General features: G+C 38.2%; 1 protein-coding gene across 7 annotated transcripts in view; it reads right to left on the bottom strand.

Moving 5' to 3' along the window:
* ARHGEF9 (Cdc42 guanine nucleotide exchange factor 9) overlaps positions 1-17878 on the bottom strand; it is a 480567-nt gene that overhangs the window by 50752 nt on the left and 411937 nt on the right. For all 7 annotated transcript variants that reach the window (XM_056130045.1, XM_056130050.1, XM_056130046.1 and 4 more), the window contains one exon: positions 16384-16452. In XM_056130045.1, coding sequence (XP_055986020.1) covers positions 16384-16452 — 69 coding nt within the window. The remainder of the gene's footprint in view (positions 1-16383; positions 16453-17878) is intronic.

Genomic DNA, 17878 nt, shown 5'->3' with positions numbered 1-17878 from the left:
TAGGTGAGATGAGGCACTACTATTTCTCAGACACTATATCCCAGTTAACTCTATGAAGAACATAATTGACAATCCACTAGTCATATTCAAATAATACTGGATAGTAAAAGAAATAATATGAACAGTGAAAAATAATCTGAATATTAGCCTTCTGGTATAAATAACTGATCAGTTCTCAAGTAACTGTGAATCTAAAGTCCCACTTTTAACACCCACAAAACTCAAAAAACAATGGGAAAACTAAGGAACTCAGCTTCAGTGGAAGATAGCTGTAGACAGAAATCTGGCACGTCCCCGGGCCTATAAAAACTCTTGAGCCTAGTAAACACCCACTGCATCAGCATCTGATTAAGCATGGACTTGCCAATAAAATTAAGCAATAATTCTATTAGAAATTAGACTTTTTCAAAGAAAAACTGATTCAGAAGAACACACTAGAAAGTCATTTTATTTGATTTTCAGAGGGGGAAATTGTATAGATGAAAGTGAAAACAGAATATAAACCCAATTGATAAGGACATAGAAAAAGAGAAACAAAAGGATGGAAGAAAATTTAAGATAATTAATGAACAATGACAAAAATAATAACATCTTAAATATAAGAATACTAGAAGGTGAGATAAAAGGGAAAGGGGAAGAACAAGTGGTGGTGGTGGTGGTGGTTATAGTGGAAAATAGATGAGAACATACAAACTTTCTGGAGGAAAGCAACTGCACCAAACAAGAGAGCTCCAAACAAGACTCAAAACAACACTAAAATACATACTAATCAAAATTTTAAATAAAAGTATAGACAAACTTCTTAAAGCAGCAAGACAGAGGATAAAACTTAAATATAAGGATAGTATATTTATCCTTAATATATAATTTATATTTAATAATATATAAATGAGAATATTTATATTTAGTGAGAAAAGATTAACTCAAATTACATATTAAAAAAAGAAAACCAGGGACTGATTCTTTGAAAGAACAAACACAAGAGACAAAACTTTTGGCTAGATTCATGCAGAAAAAGAAAATGCTCAAATAAATTGGATGAAGAGACACAGCAGTGAATACTGGAAGACAGCAGCTCACAGGAGATCTCTCCAGACCCCGTACCAAGCCAATTCCACCGGGGCACCACTAATGGAGCAGATGTGCCCTCTCTGCCCACTCCAGATGAAACCCTGATGGCCATGAATTTCCAGAAGTAAAACCCAAGTACTTGGGTTCAAGAACTAAGACTCCAGGGCACATGGCGGCAATGGAGATGGTCTGTCTCTGCCCGTCTCCCCACCTGCATGGGGTCATGTCCACAATCTGCATCTTAGCACATCAATGGCCTTGATCCAGAGACTCCCACATGAATCTCAAAACGGATTAGCTACCTACAGAGATGTCTCTGGACCCCAACCATTTGTAATTTAAGAATATCAGAAGTGTATGGCCTCATCTCATGATATTCATAATCACGATCACTATCATCCTGTTGTTCGTTGATTGCCTCGAGCAGACACCAGTAACATCTCCTTTGCCCTACCCCTGAGATTTTAAAAAGTGCCATATTCAAGGCTCTTTCAGGATTAGGAGAAAGAGACCCATCATTGTTATTGGTATTTGGCATACTGGGTACACCACGGGGAGTTTGCCAGACTCTGCCGTGTGGGCAGGTTACATTTGGTAGCCTGCCAGGTTGTCCAAAGTAAGAAAGAGATAAGATGTCGTGCAGCCATATTTGCGGCCACGTGCTTCCAGGAGCTGTGTTTTATAGTCTCTGGGTCTTGGCCGTTGATGGGATTACCTGGCGCCGGGAGCAGTTGGTGGGTGTGACCCCTGCCTACTGGAAGATGGAGTATCTGGGTGGAGGATGCTCAGCTCCAATCCGAGCAGGCTTGGAGATCTCAGCCCTGGGACCTGCATGCCTATGTTCCTCTGCTGGTCCCTTCATGCGTGTGGAGAGTGGCCTCAGCATGGTTGTGACTGGTACTGGAGGTCTTCTGCTGCCAGGGCTTTGTTCAGGGCGGGGAAGGACAAGTGGCATTCAGCCACCCGAGATTGAGCAATAACAGGTCTGTGATGCCCTTATAGTTGGTGGAGCGATTTGTCTGGTTAATTCCGATAACAATATTCATAATAAGCAATAGAAAATTAATGATCTAGCTTCTTTCCCTTGCAGGCATGCTTGAATGGTGGTGGTAAAATTAGAAATAATGGTGGTGGGAAAGTGTAATGGAGGTGAGATTGGTGTTGAAATATTGAATATAATCAATTAATGTGAAAAAGGCCCTCCCGTTGATCATCGATTTGCTCGAGCGGGCCCAGTAACGTCTCCATTGGAGACTTTGTTGTTACTGTGTCTGGCATATTGAATACTCTCGGTAGCTTGCCAGGCTCTCCGAGAGGGGCGGAGGAATCGAACTCGGGTCGGCCATATTGGCTGCGTGCAAGGCAGACGCCCTACCCGCTGTGCTATCGCTCAGAAAATAAAATAAAAATAAATAAATAAATTGGACCATAAATTAAAAGGGGATGAATTTCAACATAACTCCCAGAAATCCATCATGGCGCCTACTATAAACAATCCTAATCTACTAGCTGGATAACCTAGAAAAAAGTGGATAGATTCCAAGAAATATGTACTCTCCAAAAACTAAATAAAGAGGAAGGATAAATCCTGAACAGGTCAATTACAGACAAAGAAATTGAAGCAGTAATTAAGAATCTCTCCTGTAATAAATTCTTGGTCCAGATGGTTTACATGTGAGTTTTATCAAATCTTCAGAGAAGATTTACTGCTCTTCATCCTAATCTCTACCAAAATGTCAAAGAAAGGAAATACTTCCTAACACCTTCTACAAAGCAACTTCTACACTGATTCCCAAAGCTGACAAAATACTACAAAATACTGAACAAAATGAAGATTTAAGACCAACCACATTGAAGAAAACCAATTATATATTGGTTATATATGCAAATATATTTAGCAAACTGAATCAAACGCACTGTCCTGTCCTCCCATTATTCATCGATTTGTTTGAGCAGGCCCAGTAACTTCTTCATTGTGAGACTTTTTGTTACCATTTTTGGCATATTGAATACGTCACGGGTAGCTTGCCAGGTTTTGCTGTGCAGGCAAGATACACTCAGTAACTTACCGAGCTCTCCGAGGGGGGCAGAGAAATAGAACCCAGGTCGGTCAACCCAGCTTCTTGCAAGGCAAATGCCCTACCCGCTGTGCTATCAAAAAGTACATAAAAATTACACACTATGATGAAGTCGGATTTAAACTAGGGTTTCATCAACAGTTCAATATATGCAAATAAACTGTCAAAATACACCATACAAGTTAAAAGATATTCATATTCATAAATATCATATGAATCAATACAGAGAAAGATTTTGAAAAAATATCCAATACCCATTCATGATAAAAATAAATTCAATAAGATATTTGTATAAGGAACAGTATTAGCTATATATAAAAATCCACAGCCAATAATACTATTCTTAATTGTGAAAATAGAGCATTTCTGCTGAGATCAGGAACAAGGCAATGATGCACACTTTCTTAAGTCTTATATTAGAAGTCCTAACAAAATCCACCAGTCACGATAAGGAAAATAGAGGTGTCCAAATTGGTATAGAAGAAGTCAAATTATCTGTGTTTGCAGATCACATGATGATATCGTTGAAGACACTAGAGCACCCATTAAAAATCTCCTATAAATAATAAACCAATACAGAAAAGTGGCCAGCTACCAAGTTATTATTCAAAAACAGGTTGCATTCCTATATACAAATAATGAATCAGAAAATTTAGAGATGAAACTGTGTATCCCATTTAAAATAGTGTGAAAAACCATAAAGTACCTAGAAATCAACCCAACAAAATAAATAGGAGTTCTATACCATGAAAACTTCAAAATACTTATGACATTGAAGAAGACTTTAGGAAATGGAAAACAATTCCATGCTCATGTATTGGAAGAAACAATATTGTCAAAAGATCATCCTACCTAAACTTCTATATAGATTCATTGCAACCCAGAGCTAATTCAGACAATATTGTTCAAGAACTTAGAACAATCAATAATAAAGTTTGTGTAGAATTATAAAAGATCCCAAATGGCACAAACCATTATAATAATTAAGAAACTAGCATGAATCTGTATATCAAATTTAAGATATATTACAAAGGCATAATATAGGTTTTGCTGTTATCAAAACAGCACGGTACTGGAATAAGAGCAGACTCTCTGATCAACAGATCAGAACAGAATATTCAAGGACAAACCCATATATATATATATATATATATATATATATATATATATAGCCTGCTAATTTTTGACAGAGGATCCGAGAGCATAAATTGGCATTGTGTCTTCAACAAATGATGCCTACCTAGAGAATGGATAACTATGCATAAGAATTTAAAGCTGGAAGAATGCCTTGGTGTTTCTTTATCATTAGAAAAATCTGGACACAGGAAATCATTTTTCTATCAACCAAACCTGTGGGTAGAGTTATTCCTTTCCATTATTTTAATGATAGATGGTATGGTATTATGTTGCTTTGGTTTCTGTTGCTTTAACACTTGTTTTTTTTAAGACAGCAAACAACTCTGTCCTTACTGGGTCATAAAGGATCTTCTACTCCTCCAGGGTCTAACCATTTCAAAGTGATATCCCTCAGTCTAATCACAATCACGATCATAATCATCCTGCTGTTCGTCGATTGCCTCGAGCAGGCACCAGTAACATCTCCTTCGCCATAGCCATGAGATTTTAAAAAGTGCCATATTCAAGGCTCTTTCAGGGTTAGGAGAATGAGACCCATCATCGTTACTGGTATTTGGCATATTGTGTACACCACAAGGAGTTCGCCAGACTCTGCCGTGTGGGCAGCCTGCCAGGTTGTCCAAAGTGAGAATGAGATAATAAGATGTCATGTGGCCGCAAATGCAGCCGCGCACTTTCAGGAGCTGGGTTTCATAGTCTCTGGGTCTTGGTCATTGATGGGATTACACGGCGCCGGGGGCAGGGGGGGCAGTTGGTGGGTGTGATCCCTGCCTACTGGAATATGGAGGATCTGGGTGGAGGATGCTCAGCCCAAATCTAAGCAGACTTGGAGATCTCAGCCCCCAGACCTGCAAGCTTTTGTTCCTCTGCCGGTACCTTCATGTGTGTGGAGAGTGGTCTCATCATGGTTGTGGCTGGTTCTGGAGGTCTTAGGCTGCCAGTGCTCTGCTCAGGGCGGGGAGGGAAAATCAACCCGCTCCCCTCCAAGGGGCCCTGGAGAGGACAGCCAGACGTGGGGGTAGGAGACTCTGGGCTGTTCTCTTTGATCTGATCTTTTTTTCAGATAACTTCAGGGACCAAACCAATTCATTGCCTGGGGCCCATTATAAACTAAGGTAGTGTGAGATTTCCCCTTGCACAGGCAGGGTCTGTGCCCCTCTGTCAGCATGAAGCAGCTTCAGAAGATGGGCCACCGACCATTTTCCACTTAAAGATTTAAGGTGTGAAATCTTTAGGGGGGATATGATGTAGGCAGGTATATAGGGAAGGACCCTTGGCAATGAAACTCGATTAACAAAGTTTTATGGAAGAAGAATTCTAGGACTGACCCTTGTGGATACAGAAAACAAAGACCTGATAAGACCATCTTCAGACCCTGATGATATAGGCCTCCTCCCCATGAAGTTCCTCTTTTTGGACCTCCCTTTTAATCCGATTAACTTTAGTGATTCAGCCCAAAGAAGACCATCACCACTCCCAACCTCCCTGGTAACCTCCTTAGCAACGCACATTTACCTGGGAAGAAGATTCATATGGGGGCAGGCTGGAGGAACCCTAGAAAGGCCACCTTGAATAAAGGAAGGGTGCACACATGCTACCCGAGCCCATGTGTGCTTGTACCCACATGGCTGAGGACATGTGGTGCCCAAGCAGCCCGCATCTCCCCTCTTAAGATGTGTACTTTCATGCTTCCATGTCTAATGCAAGGATGTGTAGGGCTCTTTCTCCGTCCTTGGTGAAGCCTGTGTTCTCTCTTGAGTACATTACTCTCTCTCTCTCACTTTCTCTCACTCCACACCTTAAAAATCCTCCAAATAAAACTATTTATTTCATTGCTTGTCTACTCCTGAAATTCCTTTCTGTGAGGTGAGACAAGAACCCAGTAACCCTGGGTTCCAGGTGGCAGGGGCGGTTGGGGAGAAAGTGACCATCTTTCTCCTCCCCGCTTCACATAAGTCACCCGGGGGGCCCATCGACATCAGACCTTACACAAAGTCAATTCAATTCAAACTGGCAAACAGACACTGAGATCCAGCCAAAGACTATAAAGTACACTAAGAATAATACAGGTAGAACTCTTCAAGATTTTGACCTCAAAGCTGTCTTTAGTAATCTGATACCATTGGCAAAGGCAACAAAATAAACAAATAAACAAATGGAACTACATCAAATTAAAAAGTATCTGCATGGCAAAAAAAAGGGCTAAAACAAAAAGACAGCTACAGAATGGGAAAAATATTCGCATTCAACATATCAGACAAAAGGTTGATATCCAGGATATATAAAGTAATCACAAAAATCAACAAGAGAGAAATCCCTAAACCCCATTAAAAATGGAGAAAGGAAATTAACAGGGATTTTTCTGACAAGGACCGTAGGATGATTAACATACCTATGTAATCATAACTTATTATTAGGGGGGATCCAAATTAAGACAATGATATATCGTATTTCATCAGTGAGAACGGCACATATCAAAATTAAAGGTAAAGGTAAAGGCTCTCCCGTTGTTCATCGATTTGCTCAAGTGGGCCCAGTAACGTCTCCATTGGAGACTTTGTTGTTACTGTGTTTGGCATATCGAATACAGCACGGGGAGCTTGCCAGGCTCTGCCGTGCGGGCGAGATACTCTCGGTAGCTTGCCGGGCTCTCCGAGAGGGGCGGAGGAATCGAACTCAGGTTGGCTATGTTAGCGGCATGCAAGGCAAACGCCCTACCGCTGTGCTATCGCTCCACGGCATTGCTAAGCAATGTCAAAATTATTTGAAACAAAATATGTTGGTGGTGATGTGGTGAAAAACGGAAATCTTATCCACTGCTGGTATTGTCAGATTCACCCCCTCTGGAAAACAGTATGAAGAGTTCTCAGTAAACTTAATATTGAGCTGCCATATTACCCAGTATTTCCACCTTTGGGTATCTATTACTAGGACAGGCCATATGCAAACCATTATTAGTATCAGCACTCAGTGCAGTGACTAAGATTTGGAAACAAGCTAGATGTCCAACAACATGTCAGTAGACCATGAAGATATATACACAATGGAATACCTGCAGCAGTAAGGAATGATAAAATCATGAAATTTGCTGGACATGGATGGAACTGGAATATATCATTTTAAATGTAATAACTCAGAAGAAGAAGGGTAAACTCAATATGATTTTACTTGTATGTGATAGAGTAATCAGATGAAGAAATGAAATGCTTCATGACTAGATCACACCTGGACAAAAAATATAGACATGGAGGAAAAGGAAAGATGGGTGAAGGGAACCAATAAGATGCAAAGGATATAACTGTCAAAGTACATCAGTGGTGTTCAGGAATAATGAGCTAAATAACAATATGTCTAGAGTCAACACTACAGAAATCACGAGACCCGAAGTTCAATAACCGAACATAAGAAGGTTATTATCAATGTATCAGGCTAGGGGTAGATGTGGCTAATAGGAGAACCTGCTGGAGAGAAGTTGGTACTGGTGGACAGATTGCTCCTGGAATATTTTTTTCTCAAACCAAACTATGAATAACTTTTTGAGTCAATCAGAGTGTTTTTATAAAATAAAATTTGGGAAAAAAATAGTAAGAACAATCTCTTCTTTCAGGGATGCAGTGAAAAAAGAAATTTTATCTACTCTAGTGGGAATATTGTCTGGTTCAACACCTGTGGAAAACGGTATGGGAAGTTCTCAGTAAACTTACAATTGAGCTGCTATATGACCTAGCAATTCCACTTATGAGTATCTACCCCCAGGACTTAAAAACATTCATTTAAAAGAAGATATGCACACCATTAACCATTGTTGCACTTACTACAATTGCTAAGATATGGACTCAACCTAGGTATCCAATGACAGTTAAATAGATTATGAAGATGTAGTAAATATACATAATTAAATACTATGCAGCTGCAAGGAAGATGGCAGGTGGGTGGGGAGCGATGGGGTGAAGTACAAGGACACTAGTCGAGGGAAATTGACATTGATGTTGGGATTGTTGTTGAAATATTATTTGTATGCCTAATACTCTACTACCAATAAGTATAAATAAATGGTTTTATAAAATAAAAAGTATTTTTAAAGAATATATTATTTTTATCATGTCATCTTTCCATGATTTCCATATTCCTTGCAGTTTTGCATTCCTGTTTTTAATGTTTTTAATATTTAAAGAAGCAGTCAATAATGAGACTCATTTTCATTTGCTGATTTTTTTACTATATTGTCTTCCTTGACATTTTTTAATTCTTCAATTCTGTATTGATTTTCTGGTGAATTTCTGAAGTTTCATAAAAGCACTTGGACCTGTATGTGAGCAGTAAAATCAATAATCTTTAAGGAATCGTATTGTAGAACAACCTTCTATATTGTTTGTGATATATTTTAAAACTATTTCTTCAAATGTGGTACCCATAAAAGAAGTATATGGTACTTGATATCAACATATGATATGTGAATATTAGAAAAAGATCTTGGAGAGTGTTCATTTTAATTTGTATTAAACTTTATACTTTGAGATAATTTCAGAATCATATAGAGATTAAAACAGACATTTTTTGTACTCTGTACTGTTTCTCCATTGATAACGTTTTATGAAACTACAGTGTGATGTTATTTCCAGGTAAAGGACATTATTGCCAGACACAGTAAAAAAAATATTTTTTTCATTACAAGAATCCTCTTTTATATCCTCACTCTTCTCCTGAACTTGTTCCTCTCATATAAGACCCTGACATTTCACTTCTTAATCTGCTTCCCATTTCTAACTTACATAATTTTAATAACGTGATGTAAATATAGTCATATCATATTTAATATTTTAAGATTCACCCAATGTAACCCATGCTAGTTCTCCTTTTAACTGATATTTCATAATATATATGCACTATAAGTAACTCAATTCCTCACCCTATGTAAAATATCTGAGTTATTTTCAATTTGGTCTATTATTAGCTAAGATGTCATAAAAATTAATGGTTTCATGTGGAAATTCATTTATATTACTCCAGGATAAATGCTTAGGTATAATGGCTAACTTATATAACATTTGTAATATGCACTCTTTTAATGAGCTGGAGCAATAGCACAGCAGTAGGGCGTTTGCCTTGCGCGCAGCCAACATGGCCGACCCGAGTTCGATTCCTCTGCCCCGCATGGCAGAGCCTAGCAAGCTACCCGTGATGTATTCGATATGCGAAACACAGTAACAACAAAGTCTCCAATAGAGACGTTACTGGGCCCGCTCGAGCAAATCGATGAACAACGGAAGGACAGTGGACAGTGACAGTGACTCTTTTAATAAATGGCCAATCAATATTAATATGTAGTTTCCTATGAAAGAGACAAATTATTTTCATGTTTGTACAACTTTACATTTCACCACTAAGCTATATAACATCTTTGCCAATATTTGATCTTGTCATTAATTTTAATTTCATCGATTTGAATAGATATATGGTAGTTTACGTGTTTGATTTGCATTTATCCAATAATTGATAATGTCACATTCACAAATATGAGTGTATAACTCATATTCATATATCTATTTTGGTGAAATATCTGTTTCTATTTTGTCCATTTTCTGAGCAGAGTGAGCAGTTAAAAAAAGTTGAATTTTGCAAGTCTGTGGGACTGAGAAGACCCATGCTAAGCTGGTTCCTAACATAGAGCTACGACGGTAAATGGGAATGCAAATGGCCGCATGAACAGTCGTTTGTTCTCCCCACATCCAATCCAGTATTGGCCAGCCCAGGGGGGCCTCCCGGGGCCATGGACACATTAGCGGCCGTGAGTTATTCTCCCCCTCAATGCTTCATAAGAACCATAAGCTAGCCTCTTATGTGGAATCTTCTCTAGGGCATATTAATCAACAGAAACACATTAAACCAAAACTCAATACCCACATCTAAATTACTATTAGACCAAAAACAACCCCATCAAAGAATTGGGTGAGCATTGAATAGAAATTTCCTCAAAGAAGACATATAAATGGTCAAAAAGTATATACAAAAGTGTTCTACATCAGGATATAGTGAAAAAACTCAATGAAATAAATGCCACCAAAAATACTTTACCCAGCTAGAATCTCATTCATATCAGAAAGAACAACATACAGTTCCACAGACAAACAGCACCTCAGGGACTTCAAAGACTCAAAGCTATGGTTACAAGAACAACGGAATGGGCTACTTAAGACAAGCCCATCAAATATATCAAACTTTGACAGAAAGATGGGACAAAACCGAATAACAACAATCTCTCTCAACATCGAACGGCTAAACAAACCAATTAAAGGACACAGAGTGGCAGGATGGATCAGAAAATTGAACCCAACATTGTGCTGCCTGGAAAAAACAAATATGAACAGTCAGAAAAAACATATAATCAGAATGAAAGGCTGGAAAACAATTCTACAGGCAAACAATCCCATAAAAATGGTGGAGTGGACATTCTGGTATCAGACCACTCTGATTTCAGACTGAAGAAGGTAAAAGAGACAGTGAAGGTCATTTCTTATTGATCAAGGAAAATGTACAGCAGGAACTACTTACACTACTAAATATATATATGCACCTAATAAGGGACCATCAAAGTACTTAAAGTAACTACTCATAGACTTGAAGACATTGATACCAACACAACTGAGGCGGGAGATTTCAACACTGATATATCACCTCTAGATAGATCAACCAGATTCAAGCTTAGCAAGGATACACTTTATCTGAAATATGAAATGGAAGAAAGCGGCTTAGTACATATATACAGGACATTCCATCCTCAAAACGCTGAATACACATTCTTATCAAGTGTGAATGGGACATTCTCCAAGATAGATCACATGCTGAACCACAAAACATACCTCCATAAAATTAACAAGATAGAGATTGTGTTAATTCTCTTCTCAGACCATGGTGCACTGAAAATAGAAGTAAATCACACACACAAACAGAAAATCAAAACAAACACCTGGAAATTGAACAGCTCACTATTTTACAATGAGTGACTTGGAAAGGAAATCAAAGATGAAATCAAAAGATCCTGGAAACAAACAAAAATGAGGATGCGAGTTACCAAAACTTATGGGACAAGGCAAAAGCTTCATTAAGAGGAAAGTTTATATCTCCACAAGCATTCCTCAGGAAGGAAGAGTGAGCCCACATAAATAGCCTAACCTCACAGCCCAAGAGCTTGGAGAAGGACAAATAAAAAGGGGCACAACTGGGGTAGGAGGAAGGAAATAATAAAACTCAGAGAGAAATAGACGAGATGGAAACCCAAAAGACAATCTGAAAGATCAATGAAAGCAAGAACTGGTTCTTAGAGAAAATAAACAAGATCGATAAACCTCTAGCAAGACTCACCAAAAAAAAGGATAGAAAAAACCCTAATAAACCGAATCAGAAATGAAAAGGGGGTCATTACAACCAAAACTACAGAAATTCAAAGGATCTTTAGGGAGTACTTTGAGAAGCTTTATGCCACGAAACACAAAAACCACGAGGAAATGGATAAATTCCTTGATTTCTATAGCCTCCCAAGGCTGAACCAAGAAGACCTGTAGTACCTGAACAGACCTATCACCATCAAGTAAATTGAATCACTTAATCACTTAATCACTTAATCCCCGTTATTCATCGATTTATTCGAGCGGGTGCCAGTAACGTCTCCATTCATCCCGGTTGCGTGCTAGCGTAGCCCAATGGTATCTGTTCGTTTTAGGAACATGTAGAGCCTCAAACCGATCATTTAGGGTCTTGACGAAGAAGTCTGACCATCTTATAGGTGGGCGTCCACGTGATCTTTTGATGTCTCGTGGAATCCAATCAGTAATGGCTCTAGTCCAGCGGTTGTCTGTAAACCTCATTACATGTCCAGCCCATCTGATTTTTGATGTTTTGGCAAATGAGACAGCGTCTCTGATTCTTGAGCGTTGACGAAGATCAGAACTCCGGATTCTATCTCTCATTTGAGTGAATCGTGATATTCCAAGCATAGTTCTTTCGATTCCTCTTTGAGAGACCCGAATAGTGTTCTCATCCTGTTTTCGTAGGGTCCAGGTCTCTGAGGCATATGTTAATGCAGGAAGAATAGTGGAATCAAAGAGATGTGCTCGTAGTTGGAGGTTCTTTGTCCTTTTAGTTATTTCTTCAATGCTCTTGAAGGCATTCCAAGCCGCTCTCTTCCTCCTGCGTAACTCAGGTGCCAGGTCATTCATCATGTTGATTTCTCGACCTAAGTATATATAACTGTTGCATTCGGAGATGGTGGTTCCGTTGAGAGTGAATGGAGCGTCAGGAACAAGGCTGTTTCTCATAAACATTGTCTTCGTAAGATTCAGCTGTAGTCCAACCTTTCCACACTCACGGTCAAAGTCCGCAAACATTTGTGCAGCTTGGCTGATGTTTGGTGTTATTAAAACGATGTCATCAGCAAAGCGGAGGTGGTGTAGTTGCCGACCATCTATCTTCACTCCCATGTTTTCCCATTCTAGTCGTCGCATGATGTTCTCGAGGGTGGCACTGAAGAGTTTTGGTGAAATGGTATCACCCTGCCGAACCCCTCTCTTGATATGGATGATTACTTCTTTGTAGAATGGTGAGATCTTGGTAGTGAATCCGCAATAGAGCTCACGAAGGATCCTGATGTATTGAGTTTGTACGCCCTGATTGGCTAGGGCTTCCATGACCGCTTCCGTCTCAACAGAATCAAAGGCCTTCTTTAAATCAATGAACGTTAGACAGAGCGGCATCTTGAACTCCCGAGATACCTCAATGAGCTTGGTTATTGTGTGGATATGGTCGATGGTACTGAATCCTTTTCGGAATCCAGCTTGTTCACATGGTTGTCCTTCATCTAGTGTTCTGCTAATCCTATTCAGGATGACTCGAGTGAATAGTTTGTAGATGACAGACAATAGGCAGATTGGGCGATAGTTGCCAATGTCGTGGATGTCTCCTTTCTTGTATAGTAGTACAGTCTTGCTGGTTTTCCATCGGGATGGAACCTTGCATTCAGACAGGTAGCGTGTGAAGAGTCGAGCTAATGTATTGATGAGTACTGATGGTAAGTTCTTCAGGTGTTCAGGTCTGATCTTGTCTGGGCCAGGTGCTTTTTGTTTCTTTACCGACGAGATGGCATGTTGGATTTCGGAAGGGAGAACATTGGGAACGACATATCCATCATGTGGTATGTGGTATGTGGGCAAGTGGATGTGGCTATTAAAGAGATCTGAGTAGAATTCATGAATAATCTTCTCCATTGCCCTTCTGGAAGATGTGATAGATCCATCATGATGTCGGAGGGCAGTCATCTTGGTTTTGTAGTTGGTGAAGGACAGGCGGGCATTACGAATGTTTTTCCCAGCTTCTGCTGCATCTACCAGTACTGCTGCTCTCCTGTTTTTGAGGTCATCCTTGATGGCTTTTCTGCACTGTTTTGCCAGTTCGGACGTTTGCTTGTGGTTGCCTGAGGCACGTGCCACGCCACGTTGGCGAATAAGTTCAAGAGTGTTCGAAGAAAGACGGTTTTTTGTGGTTATCTCTCTCTTGGCATTCCTTGCACAATCATGGAGGTGCTGAATCATTCGATCATATTCCTCATCAATGTTGTCAATGACGGCATCTTCCCATGTTGCTGCAACAGAGCCAAAGAGTTCCCAGTTGGTGGTTGTTCTGGGAGTCTTCTTCTTAAACCTTGCATTCTTTTCTCCTCGTTCTGTGAGGTAGAATTTTGCACGTAAATTTTTCAAGTAAATTGAAACGGAAATAAAAATTCTCCCCAAGCAAAAATACTCTTGGCCCAGATAGATTCACTAGTGAATTCTTCCAAATCTTTAAAGAGGACTTACTCCCAATCCTCTTTAAGCTTTTCCATGAAATTGAAATATCAAAAACACTTACAAACAGTTTCTAAGAAGCAAATATCACACAGATACCAAAAGCAGACATAGATACCACAAAGAAAGAGAATTACAGGCCGATATCCCTGATGAACACAGATGCAAAGATCCTCAACAAACTACTAGCAAATAGAATCCAACTACTCATCAAAAAGATCATAAACCATGACCAAGTAGGATTCATCCCAGGGATGCAAGGATGGTTTAACATTCGGAAATCAATCAACATAATCCATCATATCAACAAAAGAAAAGATAAAACCATATGATCATATCAGAGATACAGAGAAACCATTTGACAAGATCCAGCACCAGTTTATGATGAAAACTCAAGATAAATAGAAATCAAAGCAACTTTCATCAATATAGTCAAAGCCATCTACCAAAAGTCCACGGCAAGTGTCATTATCAGTAGGGAAACACTAAAATTCTTCCCTCTGAGATCAGCCTAAGACAAGGTTGCCCGCTTCCACCACTCCTGTTCGATATAGTAGTGGAAGACCTGGCTGTAGCAGTTAGGAAAGGAAAAGATATAAATTGCATACAGATAGGAAAGGAAGAGGACAAGCTCTCACTATTTGCAGATGATATGATACTATACTTAACAAAACCTAAAGACTCTACAGAAAATCACCTAGAAACAATATGTCGATAAAGTAAAGTGGCACGCTACAAAATAAACATCCAATAGTCCATGGCTTTCATATATACAAATAATGAAAGAGACGTAAGAGACATTAAATAAAAATACCATTCACAACAGTACCTCAGAAAATCAAGTACTTTTGAATCAGCTTAACCAAAGAGGTGAAGAACCTATACAAGGAAAATTACAAAACATTACTTCAAGAAATAAAAGACGGCACCAGGAAATGGAGACACATCCCCTACTCATGGATAGGGAGGATTAACATTATCAAAATGGCAATACTGCCCAAGGTACTATACAAATTTGATATGATCCCTATAAGGATAACCATGACTTTTTTCAAAGAAATAGAACACTCCAGAAATTCGTATGGAACAATAAACCCCCATGAATAGCTAAAGCAATTGTTGGGAAATATAAGATGGGTGGCATCACCTTCCCCAGCATCAAACTCTACTACAAAGCATTAGTAATTAAAACATCATGGTTTTGGGCTAGAAACAGACCTGCAGACCAATGGAACAGAATTGAATATTCTGTCACAGACCCCCAAATGTATGGCCACTTAGTCTTTGACAAAATAGCAAGAAATTTGAAGCAGAACAAGTAAAGCCTCTTCAACAAGTGATGCTGGGAAAACTGGATAGCTAACTGTAAACAAATGAACTCCCACTTCTGTATAATGCCAGGCAAAAAAGTCAGATCACAGTGGATTAAAGACCTCACTAACAGAAATAAATCTATAAGGTACATAGAGGAAAATGTAGGTAGAACTCTCCATTACATTGAAGCTAAAAGCTTAAGGTAAAACAGCACTAACCATGTAAGTGGAAGCAAACATAAACAAATGGGACTACATCAAACTAAGAAGCCACTGCACTTCAAAAGAAACAGTGACCAAAATGTAGAAAGAGCCCACAGAATGAGAAAGAATATTTACCCAAAACCCATCTAACAAGAGATTAATATCCATTATATACAAGACACTAGTAGAATTGTACAAGCATAAAACCTCCAACCCCATCAGAAATGGGGAGAAGAAATGAACAGAAGTTTTCTCAAAAAAGAATTATAAATGGTCAAAATGCACATGAAAAAATGCTCCACATCGCTAGCCATAAGGGAGATGCAAATCAAAATAACATGAGATATCATCTCACACCAGAGAGACTGGCACACACTCAAAAGAACAAAAGCAACCAGTGCTGGTGTGGATGTGGGTGAAAAGGGACACTCTTTCACTGTTAGTGGGAATGACTTTTTGGAAAACAATATGGACAGTCCTTCAAAAAACAGAATTGAGCTTCCATAGGACCCCGCAATACAACTTCTGGGAATATATCCTGAGATTGCTAAAAAGCAGTTGAAATGTCATCTGTACCTGTATGTTCATTGCAGCCCTGTTCACAATAGCCAAAATCTGGAAACAACCCAAGTAACCTAGAACAGATGACTGGTTAAAGAAAGTTTGGTAAATAACTAAGAATAGAATATGGCTTCTTAGTTAAGACAGTGGGGAAGGCAGATGTTTGACTAAAAGAGATTTTACCTTTCTGTTTAGAAACTTTTCTCACCGTCATTGCAGCCTGCTTCTTCTGGTTTTCAGAAATTTCAAATCCTACAACATAAAATATATGATTTGGTTATGAGAACATTTGAAGACGTAAGTGTATGAATCTATACAATTTTTCTAGAAGATTAATATTTTTCAACTTTTAAGAGCAAAAGAACAAAAGTTTGCATATAAATTGGAATAAATTTTAACAACAAAGATGCTTCACACAAAAGAGATTAGCAAAGGAATGAGAATGTGAGTTAAAATTCAATTGAATAGATAATGGTTGAGGAAAGGTACAACGTGGTAAAGTATTTTACAACTGAAAGCAAAATTATAAGTAAAGGGAACTATAAATAAAAATAAAAGTTAATTACATCAGGAAGGAAAGTATATATAAGTTTGAGGAAAACATCAAAGGAGAATGTAATTAATGAAATAACAAATGTGTTTGCAAGACCACTTTACCCATTTCTATTGAGTTAATATTATTTTACAAAACTGTTTTAAGGATATAATTTGTAGATGATTTTAAGAAGATATTTTGAAAATTCTATATACCTTCACTGAAGCTGAAATAATAGTTAATTTGAGACAACAGGGTAGAGATTTTCTTGTTTTCTACATACGCCAAGCACTTGTTGATAAATAGGCCATTCTAACTCACAGGTGTGAGATGATATCTCTTGGCATTTAAGTTTCATTTCCATGATAAGGGGCAATGCACATTTTTTCACATAACTCTTGTAGATATGTGTGGATAGACAAATGATAGACAAATACACTATATCTACATATAGTGTAGATATATGTAAAGATAGAGAGTGGCAAGAGGAAGTGAGAGAGAAATTAAATTCATGACAAAGGAGCCAAAGTCTAAAATAGAGAAGGAACGTTTCCTCAACTAATAATAATCTACAAATGGTAATGGATACTGGAGAATGGACACTGGATAGTCACATGCAAACAAATATTTCCGGATCACTTGAACATACTGTACAAAAAAGGTAACTCAAACTTAAAAACAATTTTGGATTTTATACCTGAAATTGAAAATCACTTTAAAGATAGCATATTCAAAACACTATGAGTTTCAATGAATTCTTCAGTTTCTTATTGTATTTAGTACTCTTCTTTATTTTGTTTATTTATTTTATATGATAAACTGGTGACATTGCTGGATAGAAGTGGACACTGGTGAAGGGATGGGTACTCAAACATTTTAAAATTGAAAACAAATCACAGCTATTTTGTAACATTGTTTCTCACAGTGAATCAATATTTTTTTAAATGCAGAATAATTTAAATCTAGATTCTAATATCATGTTTATACTATGTATTAAATTTTTATTCCTGACACAATAAGTTGATCTATTGGTTCTCAAATCTGCCTGCAACTTGGAATACTCTTGAGCGTACTCAAATTATTTTTATGTTTTATTTTTTCAAATATTATAATTTTAACTTCTACTGAAGTTGTTCTATGGTT

Source organism: Sorex fumeus, unplaced genomic scaffold, assembly GCF_029834395.1.
Source record: "Sorex fumeus unplaced genomic scaffold, SorFum_2.1 ptg000073l, whole genome shotgun sequence".
In the NCBI taxonomy this organism is placed as follows: Eukaryota; Metazoa; Chordata; class Mammalia; order Eulipotyphla; family Soricidae; genus Sorex; species Sorex fumeus.
This window is presented reverse-complemented; position numbering and strand designations above follow the sequence as displayed.